The sequence below is a fragment of the Caretta caretta genome, chromosome 1 (genome assembly GCF_965140235.1).
Source record: "Caretta caretta isolate rCarCar2 chromosome 1, rCarCar1.hap1, whole genome shotgun sequence".
NCBI classification, from domain to species: Eukaryota; Metazoa; Chordata; order Testudines; family Cheloniidae; genus Caretta; species Caretta caretta.
Genome location: NC_134206.1, coordinates 266,171,049 through 266,187,415, shown reverse-complemented (window position 1 = coordinate 266,187,415; position 16,367 = coordinate 266,171,049). Strand labels below are relative to the sequence as shown.

General features: G+C 47.9%; 1 protein-coding gene across 7 annotated transcripts; it reads left to right on the top strand.

Annotated features, from left to right (window-relative positions):
- The first annotated feature begins 7,454 nt into the window (after positions 1 to 7,454).
- On the top strand, positions 7,455 to 16,367 carry CYREN (cell cycle regulator of NHEJ). 7 transcript variants are annotated; one of them, XM_048835424.2, is made up of 5 exons: positions 7,467 to 7,557; positions 7,771 to 7,884; positions 12,343 to 12,472; positions 13,945 to 14,011; positions 15,488 to 16,367. In XM_048835424.2, exons 3-5 carry the CDS (start codon positions 12,345 to 12,347, stop codon positions 15,725 to 15,727), a joined length of 435 nt encoding a protein of 144 aa, XP_048691381.1. In that variant the 5' UTR covers positions 7,467 to 7,557; positions 7,771 to 7,884; positions 12,343 to 12,344; the 3' UTR covers positions 15,728 to 16,367. The 7 variants fall into 7 exon arrangements, with proteins under 7 accessions (XP_048691379.1, XP_048691381.1, XP_048691380.2 ...); XM_048835422.2 differs by lacking the exon at positions 7,771 to 7,884 and having other exon boundaries at positions 7,455 to 7,557; XM_048835423.2 differs by lacking the exons at positions 7,467 to 7,557; positions 7,771 to 7,884 and adding an exon at positions 7,571 to 7,743.

Sequence of the window (16,367 nt, the reverse complement as noted above, 5' to 3'; positions counted from 1 at the left end):
TGGGCAATTAATGGTGGCTTACAATCTTGATGGCTCCCATTGACTAGGACAGTTGGTTGTGAATGGATTTATTTACCTGCAAGCCTTCCTGTGTATGTGTGGGCCAGCCCATGGATAATGTATCATGTGACATTCTTCTGGAATCCATCTTAAATCTGGTACTTTTCCATTTAGAAGGAGGGGTGGGGACCCAGAGAGACAAAAGATTCCTGCCTTGTGCCAAAGCTATAAAAGGGGGTGGAACAGAACACCATGACTTCCAGTCATGAGAAAACCTCTGCTTTCCACCTACAATGTCTGCTGGAACTAACAAGGACTGTACTGGGGAAGGGATTGGGCCCACACTAGGAAGGAGTCTAGTCTGTGAAAGAAGCTTATTGGAACATCTCTGAAGGTGAGATATTACCTGTAATCAGTTTCTTAATGTATTAGGCTTAGACTTGTGTGTTTTGTTTTATTTTGCTTGGTGACTTACTTTGTTCTGTCTGTTAGTACTTGAAACCACTTAAATCCTAATTTTTATATTTAATAACATTTTTGTTTATTAATAAAGCCAGAGTAAGTGATTAATGCCTAGGGGAGCAAACAGCTGTGTGTATTCCTCTAAAAATGGGCTCAGAGGTAATTTCAGCACATCAGGTGACAGTCCCAAGGGGGTCTTTGTGACCGAACCCGTCACAATGGCATAGTCAAACAGGATGTGTGCACAGCTAATTGCTTTGAGACACTGGTAATAATTTTATGTGAGGTTTAAGTGTGGTGGCTGGAGAACAAAGTGGTTACTGGTTTGTTGTTTTCTGTTTGCTTATTTCAGATAAAGGAAATTGAGGCAGAAAATTAACAATGAGTGAGAGTGAAGCTCAGAAGGAGCAAGAACTGCACAGGTTGCAGATGATTGAGAAGGAAAATGAACATAAAAGATAGATGGAATTAAGACAAATGGAGATGGGTGCACAGATTGCCAGAGAAAAAGCTGCTCACGAAAGAGCCAGGGAAACCCAGAGGTTAGCCCTGGAACTCAGGCAGCTGGCGGCTGATGAAAAAAGGGCTGCACACCAGCAAACACTGGAGTTAAAAGACAAAGAAATTGAGGCCCAGAGACCAGCCCAAATTGAGACCCAGAAGCATAAACTGGCTGTAATGAAGTGGAAGAGACAACCCTTCAGAAGCTGGCTCCACTTCCCCCAAAATCCATAAATGGGAGCAGTTATGTTCATCAAATGATGAATCCAGTGATATTCCCAAGTATTTCATCACCTTTGAGAGACTGTGCACTCTCCATGCAATTCCTGAAGATCAGAAAATGACTACTTTGGTTGCAAAATTGTCTGGGAGATCTCTAGACATATTCAATAAGATAACTATTGATGCTGCTTCAAACTATGGTAAATTTAAGGATCTGGTTTTGAAACAGTTCCAGATTACACCTAAAACCTACAGGATAAAATTCAGGAGTTTTAAAAGGGGATCTGGATTAACTAATGTGGCCTAATGTGTAAATGAAATGAGTGATTTGTTAGACAAGTGGGTGAGGCGAAAAGGCATTACAAGCTTTGAAGAAATGTGTGATCTGGCTGTTTAGGAACAGTTGCTGAATATGTGCCGTGATGTAAAACAGTATTTGTGGGACTAAAAGGTGGGTGCAGTGGGTGAATTAGCTGGGTTTGCAGACTCTTTTGAGCAAGCACAAGCTGCAGTTAAACACAAGCCACTGGCAGAGGGGTGCGGGGGGGGGGGGAGGGGGAACAGAATCACCGTTTTACCCCTGGGGAAAAAGGAGACTGGGCGTTCACCTCCCCATCCCCCTGTTACTCGTCCCAAGTCTCCTGTACAAGCAGAGGAGCCCAGTAAGGGGCTCTCATTGTAAGTCCACTGAGCACCTGAGGAATAAATGTCCTGGGCTGAATGGGAACAGGCACCAAGTAACACATGAAGCTGCTGCTTCTCAGAGCACAGGGGTATCCCAGGGTACTGTCTCTTACCACCCAGGATTTGTAAAGGTTGCTTCTACACAGCAAGCAGTGAGCATATGCATGCTGTTAAGCTTAATGGCAAAGTGCTCCAAGGTTGGAGGGATACTGGTGCACAAATTTAAGGTCAGGCTTGACAAAGCCCTGGCTGGGATGATTTAGTGGGGTATTGGTCCTGCTTTGAGCAGGGGGTTGGACTAGATGACCTCCTGAGGTTCCTTCCAACCTTGATATTCTATAAAACTGCTGGGGTCAGGAGGGACCTGATCCATGAGAAGGATTCGTTACCAGGAAAAATGGCGGAATTAGAATTGGTGGGAGGTTACTAAATCCTTGCACCTTTAGCTAAGGTACACATGGAAACTGGTGATTTGCAGGCTGAACTGATTGTCGCAGCAGTGGCACACAATTTTGCACCGTTTCTACTGGGGAATGGCTTTTTTGATGTGGCAGAATCTGTCCCAGGGTTTGTTAGTAGCAAGAAGGAATCTTGTGCTGAAAGCCTGAGGGGAGGGTGAAGTCACATGCTGCTGGAGAAGTAGGAGAGTGTCTCTTTAATTACTCTGTAGCAGTGGAAAATGGGCTATTGTGGGCAGGGATGGTCAAGGCCAGTTCCTGTAGCCCCGGGGCTCAGGGGTGGATAAAGCCAGCTCCTGTCCTGTGATCATCTCCCTGGGTGGGGGTGGGGAGAATAATCCACCTTGTAATGGGGAGGCCTTCCCAGCTGCTGACTGCCAGGAAGTGGCAGATCAGCAGGGGACAGGCCCTACCCTGGGGTACACAGAGAGACATGTATCCCAGAGATGGAAGTTGGGGTCCTGACAACCGCTGTGGCGGGAACAGACCCCAAGAGTCTGTAGCTGGAAGCAAACCCCATCCCTTTCACTGAGGTTGGATTTTGTTGACCAGTAAAGGGTCGGTCAGGGCTGTTAGCTGAGAGCCCACAGATGGATCAGGAACAGTTTTCCTCTTCGGGGACACGGGTATGTGCCTCATGGGGAACCTAGAGAGGAAAGTCCAGATGGAAGGTGAGGGGGGACAGGAGGCTCTGCCCGCCTTTTCTCGGAAGGCTTTTCCCCAGCAGGAGGGTGAAGGATCTGCATCTGAAATGCCAGACCCCTCACCTGTGGATCAGGTTTTAAGGGAAGACTGGGGGTCAGATCTCCTGGAGGGGAGAGTCCACCCAGTTGACCTTTAGGTTTGAGGTAGGGGATGCTATTAGATAGTTAACAGCTCTCAGGCACTCTTGGACTGTAAATGGCCTTTCCTACAACGCTTCCATCTTATGGGCCTGGAGCACCTTCAAGACCATTACCTGGTCCCCTACTTTGAAGGAACACTCTCTGGCATGTTTATCATACCAGGCCTTTTGCTCTTCCTGAGCATCTTTTAAGTTTTCTCTAGCAAGGGCTAAAGAGTTTCGGAGCGTTTTGTAGGGAACAAACACCCCCCAACCCCCCATTAGAAAGTATCTTCTTTCCTTATTGGTCCTTTTGGTCAGGTGCAACCAGATTATTCGAGCTTCTTAACCCCTTACAGATAAAGCAATTCAGTACAGCTTCAAGGAGGGATTTTATGCTACCCTTATCGTTGTTTATGACACAAGCTAAACTGTGTAAACACAGCCTGTCTGCCATCGCTTTGCTGGTTATCTTGTGTCTTTGGCTACTCCACTGATGGGTCAAGACAAAGGAGTTAATACTAATGGTAAACCCTTTCAAGACGTGTGACATACCTAATTTTTGGAAAAAAAACTTTTGTACATGCTAGGGATGGTGACAAGACAGTCCCACCAGCATGTTGCTTTTCAGCTTACACCTGTAAACAAGCTGGAAGCTTGGCATAGCAGCAAAAGCATAACAGGCCTACACTGCTGTGTGGAAGGGGAAACTGAGGCATACCATCTCATGGCATTGGTGGCTAAATGTCAAGACACCTACATTTTAACAGATATTGCTATCTGCACTCCATTGGTTAGACACTGTGGGCTGTGGGGGCGGGGGGGGTAGAAGAGGAGAGGCAGAAAACTGTAACACATTAAGTTTCTGTAATGCAGGCAAAGCTAACAAACAGTGGAGTAGTAATATATAGAAGCCAGGTTCTCCAGCTTTTACTTCTTCCCTTTGTTAATCTTCTGATCACTGTTGTTTCCCTTACATAGCCTTGCGGATCTCTAGGGAACATGTTTCAGCCCAGCTTCTGGGAGTTGGGGAATAGTGCACAAGTGAAATGTAGCATAAAATCCACTCATCCACTGCAGCTGTGTGAAGATAACTGAACCAGAACATTTTTGTCAGCCACGAGAGAGATGAAGGGGGAATGATCAAAGTCCATTGCTGTGTGTGTTGGTCTGGATCCGACCCGTGATCAATGTGCTCCCTTAAAGGGCAGCAAGGCTAAGGGGAGAAATCAGGCAAGATGGGGGCAGGGGTGGAGAAGGAGTAAGGAGGAAAAAAAATCAATTACTTGTTAAGTTGCTCAAAATGAGGCAAAAAACAGCCCTGGTCTTTTCAAACGTATACCCTAACCTTTACCCCAGAGAGAAGCAAGGTGAGGGTTGCCTTGTCTGTAATGCACAAATATTTCACACAAATTAGATTGTTGTTGAGGAGGCATTTTTTTCTGTGAAATGTACAGAGCGGAAATCATAAAGCATCTATTTTTTTCTGGGATAGTGATCATTTTTAAAAATTATGAATGTTAATGGATTAAATGAGTCCTGTCATGCAGTCTAAGGCTACAATGGGACCCTTTTAAAAACTGCTTCACTCTTGGCAGAAGGAGAAGTCATTCTGGCATCTGTATAGTCTAAAATCCCCACCCTGTAATCACAAGTTTAAAGCACTACAGTACTAAGTTCATAATTGACTTAACATTAACACTGCTGCTGTGCAGTCTGCCAGCAGAGGGAACCCAAACTAACAAACAGTTCCAGGCTGTGCTGACTTCCAGGAAGATCCAGATTTTGCGATAGGGAGATAACCGAATTCCCTTGTCGGGTGTGGGGGGGACCGTGCTGTTTCCTAGCTGGAAAAGGGGAAGGACCAGAAGTGTCACTTTAAAAACAACAACTACAACAAGGAGTCCTTGTGGCACCTTAGAGACTAACACATTTATTTGGTCATAAGCTTTCGTGAGCTAAGATCACTTCATCAGATGCATGGAGTGAAAAATACAGGAAGCAGTATATATATTACAGCACATGAAAAGATGGGAGTTGCCTTATCAAGTGGGGGGGACGGACGGTCAGTGCTAATGAGGCCAATTCAATCAAGGTGGAAGTGGCCTATTCTCAACAGTTGACAAGAAGGTGTGAGTATCAACAGAGGGAAAATTACTTTTTGTAGTGACCTAGCCACTCCCAGTCTTTATTCTGGCCTAATTTGATGGTGTCCAGTTTGTAAATTAATTCCAGTTCAGCTGTTTCTCACTGAATTTTTTTAAAATTTTTTTTGGTTGAAGAATTGCCACTTTTAACTCTGTTATTGAGTGACAAGGGAGATTGAAATGCTCTACTGGTTTTTGAATGTTACAATTCTTGATGTCTGATTTGTATCCATTTATTCTTTGGTGTAGAGACTGTCCAGTTTGGCCATTGTACATGAGAGAGGCGCATTGCCTCACCCCTCGTCTAAAAGGGCCGCAATCATCAGATCCTGTCAAGGTTCCTCCCCCACTCTGAACTCTAGGGTACAGATGTGGGGACCTGCATGAAAAACCTCCTAAGCTTATCTTTACCAGCTTAGGTCAAAACTTCCCCAAGGTACAAAATATTCCACCCTTTGTCCTTGGATTGGCCGCTACCACCACCAAACTAATACTGGTTACTGGGGAAGAGCTGTTTGGACGCGTCTTTCCCCCCAAAATACTTCCCAAAACCTTGCACCCCCCTTCCTGGACAAGGTTTGGTAAAAAGCCTCACCAATTTGCCTAGGTGACTACAGACCCAGACCCTTGGATCTTAAGAACAATGAACAATCCTCCTAACACTTGCACCCCCCCCGCCTTTCCTGGGAAATGTTGGATAAAAAGCCTCACCAATTTGCATAGGTGACCACAGACCCAAACCCTTGGATCTGAGAACAATGAAAAAGCATTCAGTTTTCTTAAAAGAAGACTTTTAATAAAAATAGAAGTAAATAGAAATGAAGAAATCCCCCCTGTAAAATCAGGATGGTAGATACCTGACAGGGTAATTAGATTCAAAACATAGAGAACCCCTCTAGGCAAAACCTTAAGTTACAAAAAAGATACACAGACAGAAATAGTTATTCTATTCAGCACAGTTCTTTTCTCAGCCATTTAAAGAAATCATAATCTAACACATGCCTAGCTAGATTACTTACTAAAAGTTCTAAGACTCCATTCCTGGTCTATCCCCTGCAGAAACCAGCACACAGACAGACCCACAGACCCTTTGTTTCTCTCCCTCCTCCCAGCTTTTGAAAGTATCTTGTCTCCTCATTGGTCATTTTGGTCAGGTGCCAGCGAGGTTACCTTTAGCTTCTTAACCCTTTACAGGTGAGAGGAGCTTTTCCCTGGCCAGGAGGGATTTTAAAGGGGTTTACCCTTCCCTTTATATTTATGACAGATCCCTACAGAAATGACTCCGGGCCCTTTTGGAGTTCAAAGAATGCAATTTCCACTTCTTTTAACTGGGCTCTAGAGCTCTTGCAAGAGGCGGCTGCCCATGTTTGCCTGCCCCACCCCACACCCATTAACCCTTTCCCAGCAGAATCAAGTGGGTTGTGCCGAGTTACTGAGCCTACTGCCTCAGGGCCTCCCCTGGGGATAAAGGGACGTGGTCAACGCTTCTCGTTTAATTACAGTGAGAACCAGCCCACGCAGTTTTGTTTCCATGGGGGGGGGGGGGGGAGTGTGCACGCATCACTCTCTTGCATAATGACAGGTTTCAGAGTAGCAGCCCTCTTAGTCTGTATCCGCAAAAAGAAAAGGAGTACTTGTGGCACCTTAGAGACTAACCAATTTATCTGAGCATGAGCTTTCGTGAGCTACAGCCCATTGTTTCATGTTCTCCGTGTACATAAAATCTCTCCACAGTGTGCATCCGATGAAGCGAGCGGTACCTCACGAAAGCTTCTGCTGAAATAAAGTGCCACAAGTCCTCCTGTTCTTTTCACGTCAGGAAAGCGTCTCTCGGCAGCAGCCTGGGCCGTGGAGAGGGCCCAGCCTAAACCAGAACACAGCCAGCCCTCAGGGCTGGAGAAGCCCTTCCCGCGCCTGGCGGGTGGCTGGGGCACCCTCGCCACCCGGGCGCAGCGCTAGCCCCAGAGCGGGAGGGGCGGGGTCTGCTCCGCTCGGTCCCGGGCTAGGGCACGAGGCTGGAGGCCCCCTCTCCCCACAGAGCGCGGCGGGGCAGGGGCGATCTGCTGCCGCCACCGCCCCATTTCCCGGGGGGCGGGGCGTTGCGATTGCCCCGCCCCCTTACGCCTTCGTGTTTTCCAGTCGCCCTCCAATGGGGAGAGGGCGAGGCGGAGCCCAGGGCGCGCTCCGCGTCACGAGAGGAGGCGTGAGCGCCGGGGGGCCTAGCCCTTTGCTCGCTGCTGGCCTGAGGCCCTTCCTGGGGGTAAGCGGGTGGGTGGGAGGGAGGCAGGGCGAGTCCGGAGACGTGCCGGGGATGTGTTGTGTCAGTTCCTGCAGGGAGCCGCTTGTCTCCCAGCACCAGAGCTGTGGGGGCAAAAGGGACGGGGCAAGGCAGCCTGTCTGGTGATGCCCATTTGCCAGCCCCCGAGTCTCTCTCTCTCTGATGCTGGTGGGTTTTGCTGGGTGTTTTCCGCAGTGAGACGTTTCCGGGCGCAGTCCGCTCCTCGCAGCTCTTCGTCCGGGCCGCGTTACGGAAAGGTCGCTCCTTACCTGGCTCCGCGAGGCTAGAGCTGAGCTCGGGCCGGTCTGGGTGAGAGCCGCGCTTTAACGAGGGGGGAGTGGTGTCCGTTTCCCTAGCCCAGGCGAGGCTTCGAGCAAAAGCTGTTACCCAGATTCCAGCTTTTTATGCACCTTGCCCGTATCCCTGCTGCCGTTTGAGGCCCCGGAGGCCGCCAGCGTGAAGAGCTCATTGGGGGCCGGGCGGTAGCACCCACTGCTGAGGCGGTAGCAGCAGAGTCCAAGCAGAACATCTCCTTGAGCCCGCTGCTGCTCTGTCCAGCATCCCCAGGCCTGACAACCACAGGGCAAGGAACCCCAGGGGCCTGCTTGCAGAACCAGGGGCCCAGTGAAGAGACAGAAACGAGGCACAAAAGTAGGGAGCAGGAGCCAGCTCCGTGCTCTGTTGAATTCCAGACTTTTTAAAACAGGCTTTGGTGGAGGTTTTGCCAAGAGGGTGGGGCACAGCCTGCTGCGGGAGGGTTTGTACTCCAGGCACAGGTGCATCCTCTGTTGGGTGTATAAGGAACACATGCTGAACGCTGGTGTAGGTGAATCCAAAGCCTTGTTCTCATAAGGTTCTTAAACCCCCCCCCCAGTGTAGGCCATGTTTCGGTTAGTTTATTCCTCCCTGTAGTAATGTGTACACCTGTAAAGCAATCCATCTTTAACAAGCCCTTATGTGAACAAAAGTATTTCATGAAATTATTTTGAATGAAAACATTTTTGCGGGGGAGAGGATATAAATCTTCTCCTGGAAGAGTTGTGAGCCTAATCACAGCCACAATTGATTAGTGCCCAGGGACCAGAAAAATCTGATGAGGGGAGGCAATGTGGTCTGAGTGCAAAAATCGCATTTAGGAGCTTCTGATCCTGATTAGGTTCATGGCCTGGGGCTCATCACTTCACCTGTCTGGTTAAGTGACGGGGTGAGGAGCAATTAGTAGGGCCCTACCAAATTCACGCATCACAGACCGTGAAATCGGATCTCACCCATGAAATTTAGCTAGTTTATGAGGGAGGGGCAGGGCTGGGGGCACTTACTGTACACTGGTCTCCAGATGCTAGACCTGGACAGCTGGGAGGGACAGGACTTCCTCTTCCCCTGCAGGGGCCGCTTCCAGGGACCGGTCAGACCCATGTCCGGAAATCTCCCCAAGCTGCAGGTACCTCCATGGCTGCTCATTGGGAGCCCAGCTCTGAAGGCAGTGTCACTGCTAGCAGCAGCACAGCAGTGAGGGTGGCAATACTGTGACCCCCCCACCCCCCACACACACCCAACAATAGCCTTGAGACCCCGCCACGACCTCCATTTGGGTTGGGACCCCCGTGATTCCTACACCATGAAGCTTCTGATTTAAATATCTGAAACCATGACATTTACGATTTTTAAAATCTTCTGACCATGAAATTGACCAAAATGGACCCTGAATTTGGTAGAGCCCTAGAAATTAGTTGCTCTTTTGCACAGTTAAACACCAATTCTTCTGGTCAAGATGAGGGAAACTGCAATAAGTAACTGGCAACGGCTAAACGTAAATCAGATCTTCTAAAAATGCTTTCAGTCCTAGGTGGTGAGGGAAGCCAAGTTTGTTTGAAATTAAAAAAATTAACCCACTGTTAATAATAGAATACCATTTATTTAAATATTTTAGATGTTTTCTACATTTTCAATATATTGATTTCAATTACAGTAACTCCTCACTTAAGGTTGTAGTTATGTTCCTGACAAATGCGACTTTTTATGCGAAACGATGTTAAGCGAATCCAATATCCCATGGGGAGGTTAGGTTCCAGGGAAATTTTTTTTCTCTGACAAAAGACATTATCTACATATACAATATACGTTTTAAACCATTTTAAACAGACGGTTTAATACTGTTCACAGCAATGAATGATTGTGAAGCGTGGTTGAGGTGGTGGAGTCAGAGGGTGGGCTATTTCCCAGGGAATGCCTTGCTGCTAAATGATGAACTAGCCCTCGGCTGAGCCCTCAAGGGTTAACGCACTGTTGCTCATGTAGCCTCACACTCTACAAGGCAGCATGGACTGAGGCAGGAGGGAGAAAAGAAAATAGATGCAGGGCAGTAGCTGCAAACACTTCCCTGCAAAAACTGAACATGAGGATGAGCCCACGCTATCCAGCTGGAGCGCACCACGCCCTCCTCCTGACAGCACATGCATGGCTGCACAGGTGCTTTATTTCCAAAGCGCTGGGGGGTGCGTGCATGAGAGAGAGAGACGTGCATTGCTCCTTTAAGAGTGCTAACGCCACTTCAAGTACGTTGCCTTTTTAAGCAGATCAGCCAGTTCAGACAGGAAGCAATAGCTTCCAGCAAGCTCCCTCCTTTCTGTCCCTGAGCCCTCCCCGTCCTCTGCTTGAGGGGGGGACAGGAACAGGAGCAGGGGGACACCCTGATATCAGCACCCCTCCCCCAGCAAGCAGGAAGGTCCAGAGAGCAGCTCCAAGGCAGAGGGTAGAGCAGGAGCAGCACGGCGGGGGTGGGGGACAGCTGAACTGCTGCTGGGCAGCTGCCGAGCCACATACCTTACAGGGAATTTAGGGGAGCTGAGGGGGGAAACTGCTGGCCTTCCCTCGTTTTAATCCCCACGAGGAGGGGCTGCTCTTCCAGAGAATCCTGCAAGCAGTGGACAAAGCAGGCAGCTGCCAAAGAACGTTATAAGGGAGCATTGCGCAACTTTAAACGAGCTAGTTCCCTCATAGATCAGCAACATAACAACGTTAACCGGGACAACGTTAAGTGAGGAGTTCCTGTACAACACTGAATACAAAGTGTACAGTGCTCACTTTATATTTATTTTTTTATTACAAATATTTGCACTGTAAAAAAAATTATATTTAATTCACTTAATACAAGTACTGTAGTGCAATCTCTTTATAATGAAAGTTGAACTTACAAATGTCGAATTATGTACAAAAAAACCTGCATTCAAAAATAAAACAATATAAAACTTTAGAGCCTACAAGTCCACTCAGTCCTATTGAGCCAATCGCTCAAACAAGTTTGGTTACTATTTGCAGGAGATAATGCTGCATATGTCTTGTTTACAATGTCACCTGAAAGTGAGAACATGGCACTGTTGTAGCCGGTATCGCAAGATATTTACGTGCTAGATGCACTAAAGATTTTTATGTCCCTTCATGCTTCAACCACCATTGCAGAGGACATGCATCCATGTTGATGATGGGTTCTGCTTGATAATGATCCAAAGCAGAGCGGACCGACGCATGTTCATTTTCATTATCTGAGTCTGATGCCACCGGCAGAAGTTGATTTTCTTTTTTGGTGGTTCGGGTTCTGTAGTTTCTGCATTGTAGTGTTGCTCTTTTAAGACATCTGAAAGCATGCTCACCTCATCCTTCTCAGATTTTGGAAGGCACTTCAGATTCTTAAACCTTGGGTCGAGTGCTGTAGCTATCCTTAGAAATCTCACATTGGTACCTTCTTTGTATTTTGTCAAATCTGCAGTGAAAGTGTTCTTAAAACGAACATGTGCTGGGTCATCATCTGAGACTGCTATAACATGAAATATATGACAGAATGCAGGTAAAACAGAACAAGAGAAATATAATTTTCCCCCAAGGAGTTCAGTCACAAATTTAATGCATTATTTTTTTAATGAGCATCATCAGCACAGAAGTATGTCCTCTGGAATGGTGGCTGAAGCATGAAGGGGCATATGAATGTTTAGCATATCCGGCACGTAAATATCTTGCAACATCAGCTACAAAAGTGCCATGCGAATGCCTGTTCTCACTTTCAGGTGACATTGTAAATAAGAAGCAGGCAGCAGTATCTCCCGTAAATGTAAACAAACTTGTTTGTCTTAGCAATTGGCTGAACAAAAAGTAGGACTGGGTGGACTTGTAGGCTCTAAAGTTTTACATTGTTTTGTTTTTGAGTGCAGTTATGAGACAAAAAATCTACATTTGTAAGTTAAACTCTCACGATAGATTGCACTACAGTACTTGTATGAGGTGAATTGAAAAATATATTATTTCTTTTGTTTATCATTTTTACGGTGCAAGTATTTGCAATAAAAATAATATAAAGTGAGCACGTACACTTTGTATTCTGTGTTGTAATAGAAATCAATATATTGGAAAATGTAGCAAAACATTCAAAAATATTTAATAAATTTCAATTAGTATTCTATTGTTTAACAGTACGATTGATCGCAATTAATTTTTTTAATTGCAGTTAATTTTTTTGAGTTAATCATGTGAGTTAACTGTGATTAATCGACAGCCCTATTTGAAATATATATTTATTCTGGCAGTGTCCCTTTAAGACATTAACTGGGACCTGTGCACATTCCTTGATGCATTAGCTGTGGATTAATAAATGCTTCTGTTTGCGGGGGGACTGTGCATAGGACAGTACCAGACAATCAGGCACATTGGTGAATGCTGAACTGTGTGAATGGCTGAGTCTTGACTGTGTGTCAGTTCCTTTTTTTAAATGCAAAGAGATGGAAAGTGCTGTGTGGAAGGCAAAGAAGAGGGTCCTCCCACCATGGATGGCCGTGCGGGAGGTGGAGCCAAGAAAGACTAGGTCAGCAGTGAGACTCAAGAGGGCGAAGAAGCCAGCTGTGGCAAGGTAAGCGCTTTGTGCAGCTGTGCCACCTGGGGCTGCAGTTGCATTGGCTCCCATGTGCAAAGCACCATTGGGCCTGGTCACCGGTTGCCTGGGAAACCTCCAAGGAGAAGCGAGGGTATCACACAAAAGTGGGGTTGGAGGCTCAGTCAGGGTGTTCTTCGCTGTGTCAGAGCTGCAGGGAGCGCTGTGCTGGCAGAGCTGCTGTCTCTCAGGAGAGATGGAAAACACAGAGCTGTTTGCGTAGATCTTATTACGCTCTTCACAAAAGCTGGAGCCATGGTTGAATCCCTTGTTGGGTATTTACCTTCTCTCTGAGCTATGTTATTCTTCACTTCCCTCCCTACACTCCCTCTTGTGCAGCATTCCTGGTACTCGATCCCTGCTGCTGGATTTGTACATGAGCCCTGTTCCCCCAGCCAGCACGGTGCTTTGCAATCCTGCAGGGATAACTGTTGTGTTTAGAAGTGTAAGGGATTATGATGGTTATTGAAATATACAGAAAGGAATGTTCCAAAAGGGTTCTGATTTCTGCTCTGAGCTGATGTACATCAGGAATAACTCCACCCAAATCATCAGATTTATACTGGTGTAAAAGTGGTGTGAGAGGACAATCAGGCTCCAGCTTCTGACTTCCTGCTATTGAAAAACAGGAATTTGCAGAAACAAAGGCAAACATTACAATGACTTCCTATGCAGGCATTCCTTAGTCCTGGGGGAATTCTATCCCAAAAAATTAAAAATTCTGCACACAATATTTTAAAATTCTGCATATTTTATTTGTCAAAATAACACTATGCAATCATGTCAGTTTCAATTATTTTGATAATTTATTTCAAAATACCTATCAGCAACTCTGTCTGTAACAATACAGACACAAAAAAATGTCTCCAGGAGTAGGGAGTTAAGGAAACCCCTACAACAACTCAGTTTCTGTTTGTCTGTCCCCTGTCTGGAGAGCCCAGCAGGGGGGCCAGACACCCACACTCCCTCCCCCCAGAGCCCAGCCCAGACACCCGCACCCCGTCCCCCACAGAGCCCAGGAATCGAGAAGGAAAAACAGCATGATGCTGGGTCCTGGGCTTGTATGGAGTTTCCTGCATGCTCTGTCCTATTCAGGACATGCGGGGAACTGCAGCTGCAAGGAACCCTCCAGCTCTCTCCCCCTCACCCCCTGCAGTGTCTTCTATTTGCGAGCCAAGCTCTGCCAGCTCCAGCACGCCCTTAGTGGCATCCAGCAGCTCTGCAGCCCATTTCTGTCAGGGGAAAAGGAAATTTTGTGCCCAAACCATTAATTTCTGTGCAAATTCTGCATTGTGCAGTGGTGCAGAATTCCTTCATGAGTACATTCCTCTGCTGTTTCCTATGCTGATTGTGTTTCCATGGGGGCAGCATTCACATTTCTGCCCATGACAGTGTTCCCCATCTGATTCCTGCTTTTGTTTTCTCTTCTGATCTTCTCTTGGCCTGCTCAGGACCGTGACTGTCTATTGTATGAACGAAGCGGAGCTGGTGGATGTAGCATTGGGGGTCCTGGCTGAGGTGAGCACTGAGGCCTGCTGGTCCATGTTCCTGCCAATGCAGCAGTTTCCTAACATGTCCCTGTCCTGATGCTTTTGCCCAGGCTAATTTAAAATGTCCTGCTTCCACCACTTCCCTTGGGGAAATGCCACTGTAGGGGGGCTAAATGGAAGCCTTCTCCTTTGTAACCAGCCACTTCCATTTCAATGATGCCATGATCCGGCATGTGTAACATTGTATCACGCCCCCCTGGAAGTGTTGTGATGTAAGCAACAACAGTGAATGGGTCAGTCAGGAGGAGGGAATGGGTGACCTGGGGGTTGATGCTTGGGACTTGGGAAGTCTGCATGATATTTCATGCTCCGTCACACACTCCTGCATGACCTGGGGCAAGCCACTTAATCTCTCTGTGCCTTGGTTTACCCCTCAGTAAGTGGGGATAATGGTACCCCCCACCCCCTCGCCAGGGCATTGTGAGGGTTACTATTTGAGATGCTCAGACGGTGGTGAGGAGGGCCGTAGGAATGCCTATAAATAAATGTGAGGAGAGAAGTCCTCTTTACACAGACACCCTTGTAATCAGCAGGAAGGCGGTGCAGAAAGAGGGCACCTGGTTAATGGGATTTACTAGCATGATTCCCAATAATTATTTATTTTGAGGGGAGGGGAGATTTCTCTGGAGTCCTGCAATTCCCCCCTCCCCCCTAAGCATGTCTGCCTCTTCCCCCTCCAACACCTGCATCACAGTGACCCTTGCTGTGGCTGAGGGAGCCTCCAGCCAATCAGTCCTGCTTCCTGTGGCGGGGGGGTGGTGGGGGTGGTGCTGTGTGTCTGGAGAGTAAGTGCTGTGCTTTCCTTCACGGCCTTGTGGGGGCTGGGAGATGCCACCTGGGTTTGGTGTGCCAGGGGGATGGATGCAGGAGTTTCTCAGACACTCACTTGGGTGAGTAAATGCTACAGTGCTGAATTCACACTCCCTTGCAGGAGACTATGTTAATGGCACCTCAGCAGCTTTCTCTCGTTAGGTTGGCAGCTCCCCGGGCTCTCTGCCTGGAGTCTCCCCCTTCCTGTGGCCCTGATCCTGCAGTTAGATCGCTGCAGGCAGACCCTGGCTTTCGCATCGGCTTCAGTGATGGGTCAGCCCACGTGGCTGTGATTGCAGGACTGGCCCTTAGTTGTTCCTGAATGGAGAATCCGTTATTCCTCAGGAGATTAACCCCCCTCCTCCCCATGAGCACTAAAGACCCCGTGACACTCTGTGAAGGTGCACACGTGTTAACTGCAACGTCCTCACCAAACTGTAGCTTGGGTAACTTTGTCCAAAATTCCCCTACAGCTTCAATGGCGAAGAGCAGTGTTCTTCGCTGCCCGGCCTAAGCCGGTGTTAAGTGGGGTGGGATGCAGCAGCTGTTGATCAGCCTTCTGCTGACTGGGGGCCTGGTGCCAGTGGGGATGGGTGTTTCTTCCTCTTGCTTCATGGTCGTGTTTCTGTGCCAGAACTGTAAATACAAGGAAATGGAGGGGAGCATTCCATCTGAAACCGAAGGGGAGCAGGAAGGCCAGCAAACGCCGACGGAGCCTCAGTGGAGTCCAGCAAGCAGTGGCGGGGCCAGCATGCCCAGGCCAGGCCCCGAGTCCCATGCACAGCCAGATGCTTTGGGATGTGCTAGCAGGACAGACATGGAGGACGACAAAGATGATGCTTTGAAATATGTCAGGGAGATATTTTTTAGCTAACATCTCACGGGGGTTTTTTAAGCAGAGCAAAAATAATGCCAAGGGAGCCATAGTCAGAGGGTGGGGCAGACCCAGGGGCAGGCTCCAGTGGGTGGGGATACGGCAGTGTGGGGCTGTACGGGTTCCCCCAATGCCCTCCCAATTCAAAGGGAGCCCGGAGCAGTGGTGTGGATGGGGCCCCAGGAGAAGGGAGCAGGAGAGAATGTCTGAGAGGAGCTCGCCCTCGGTCTGCCCTGAGCTGCATGGCCAGTGTCTGGTTCAAGTACAGCCCTTGCCCAGCGTGTCTGAGCCTTGGGACAGTCCCTCACCTTCCCCAACACTCCCCCCTTCATAGCCTCTTCCTTGTGAGCCACGGGTCCCCTCCTCCCTGGGCCAGCTCCCCAGCTGATCCTAAGTGGCCTCCTGATTGTCAGTCTCTGCCCAGAAGTCATGGAGATTGAACTCACCCTTCCAGCTCTGGGGTGGGGCTCTGCAGGACAGGGCAGGCACATGGAGGTGGGGGGGCCGGACCTGCTGTGCAGCATCCCTTGATCTGTGAATAAACAGTTTGTTCTGAAGGGCTGTCACTGGGGCACCTTTTATCAGTATTGTATTAAATTTGAAAGGTTATTAAAATATTAAATGTCTCTTTTAAAAACAA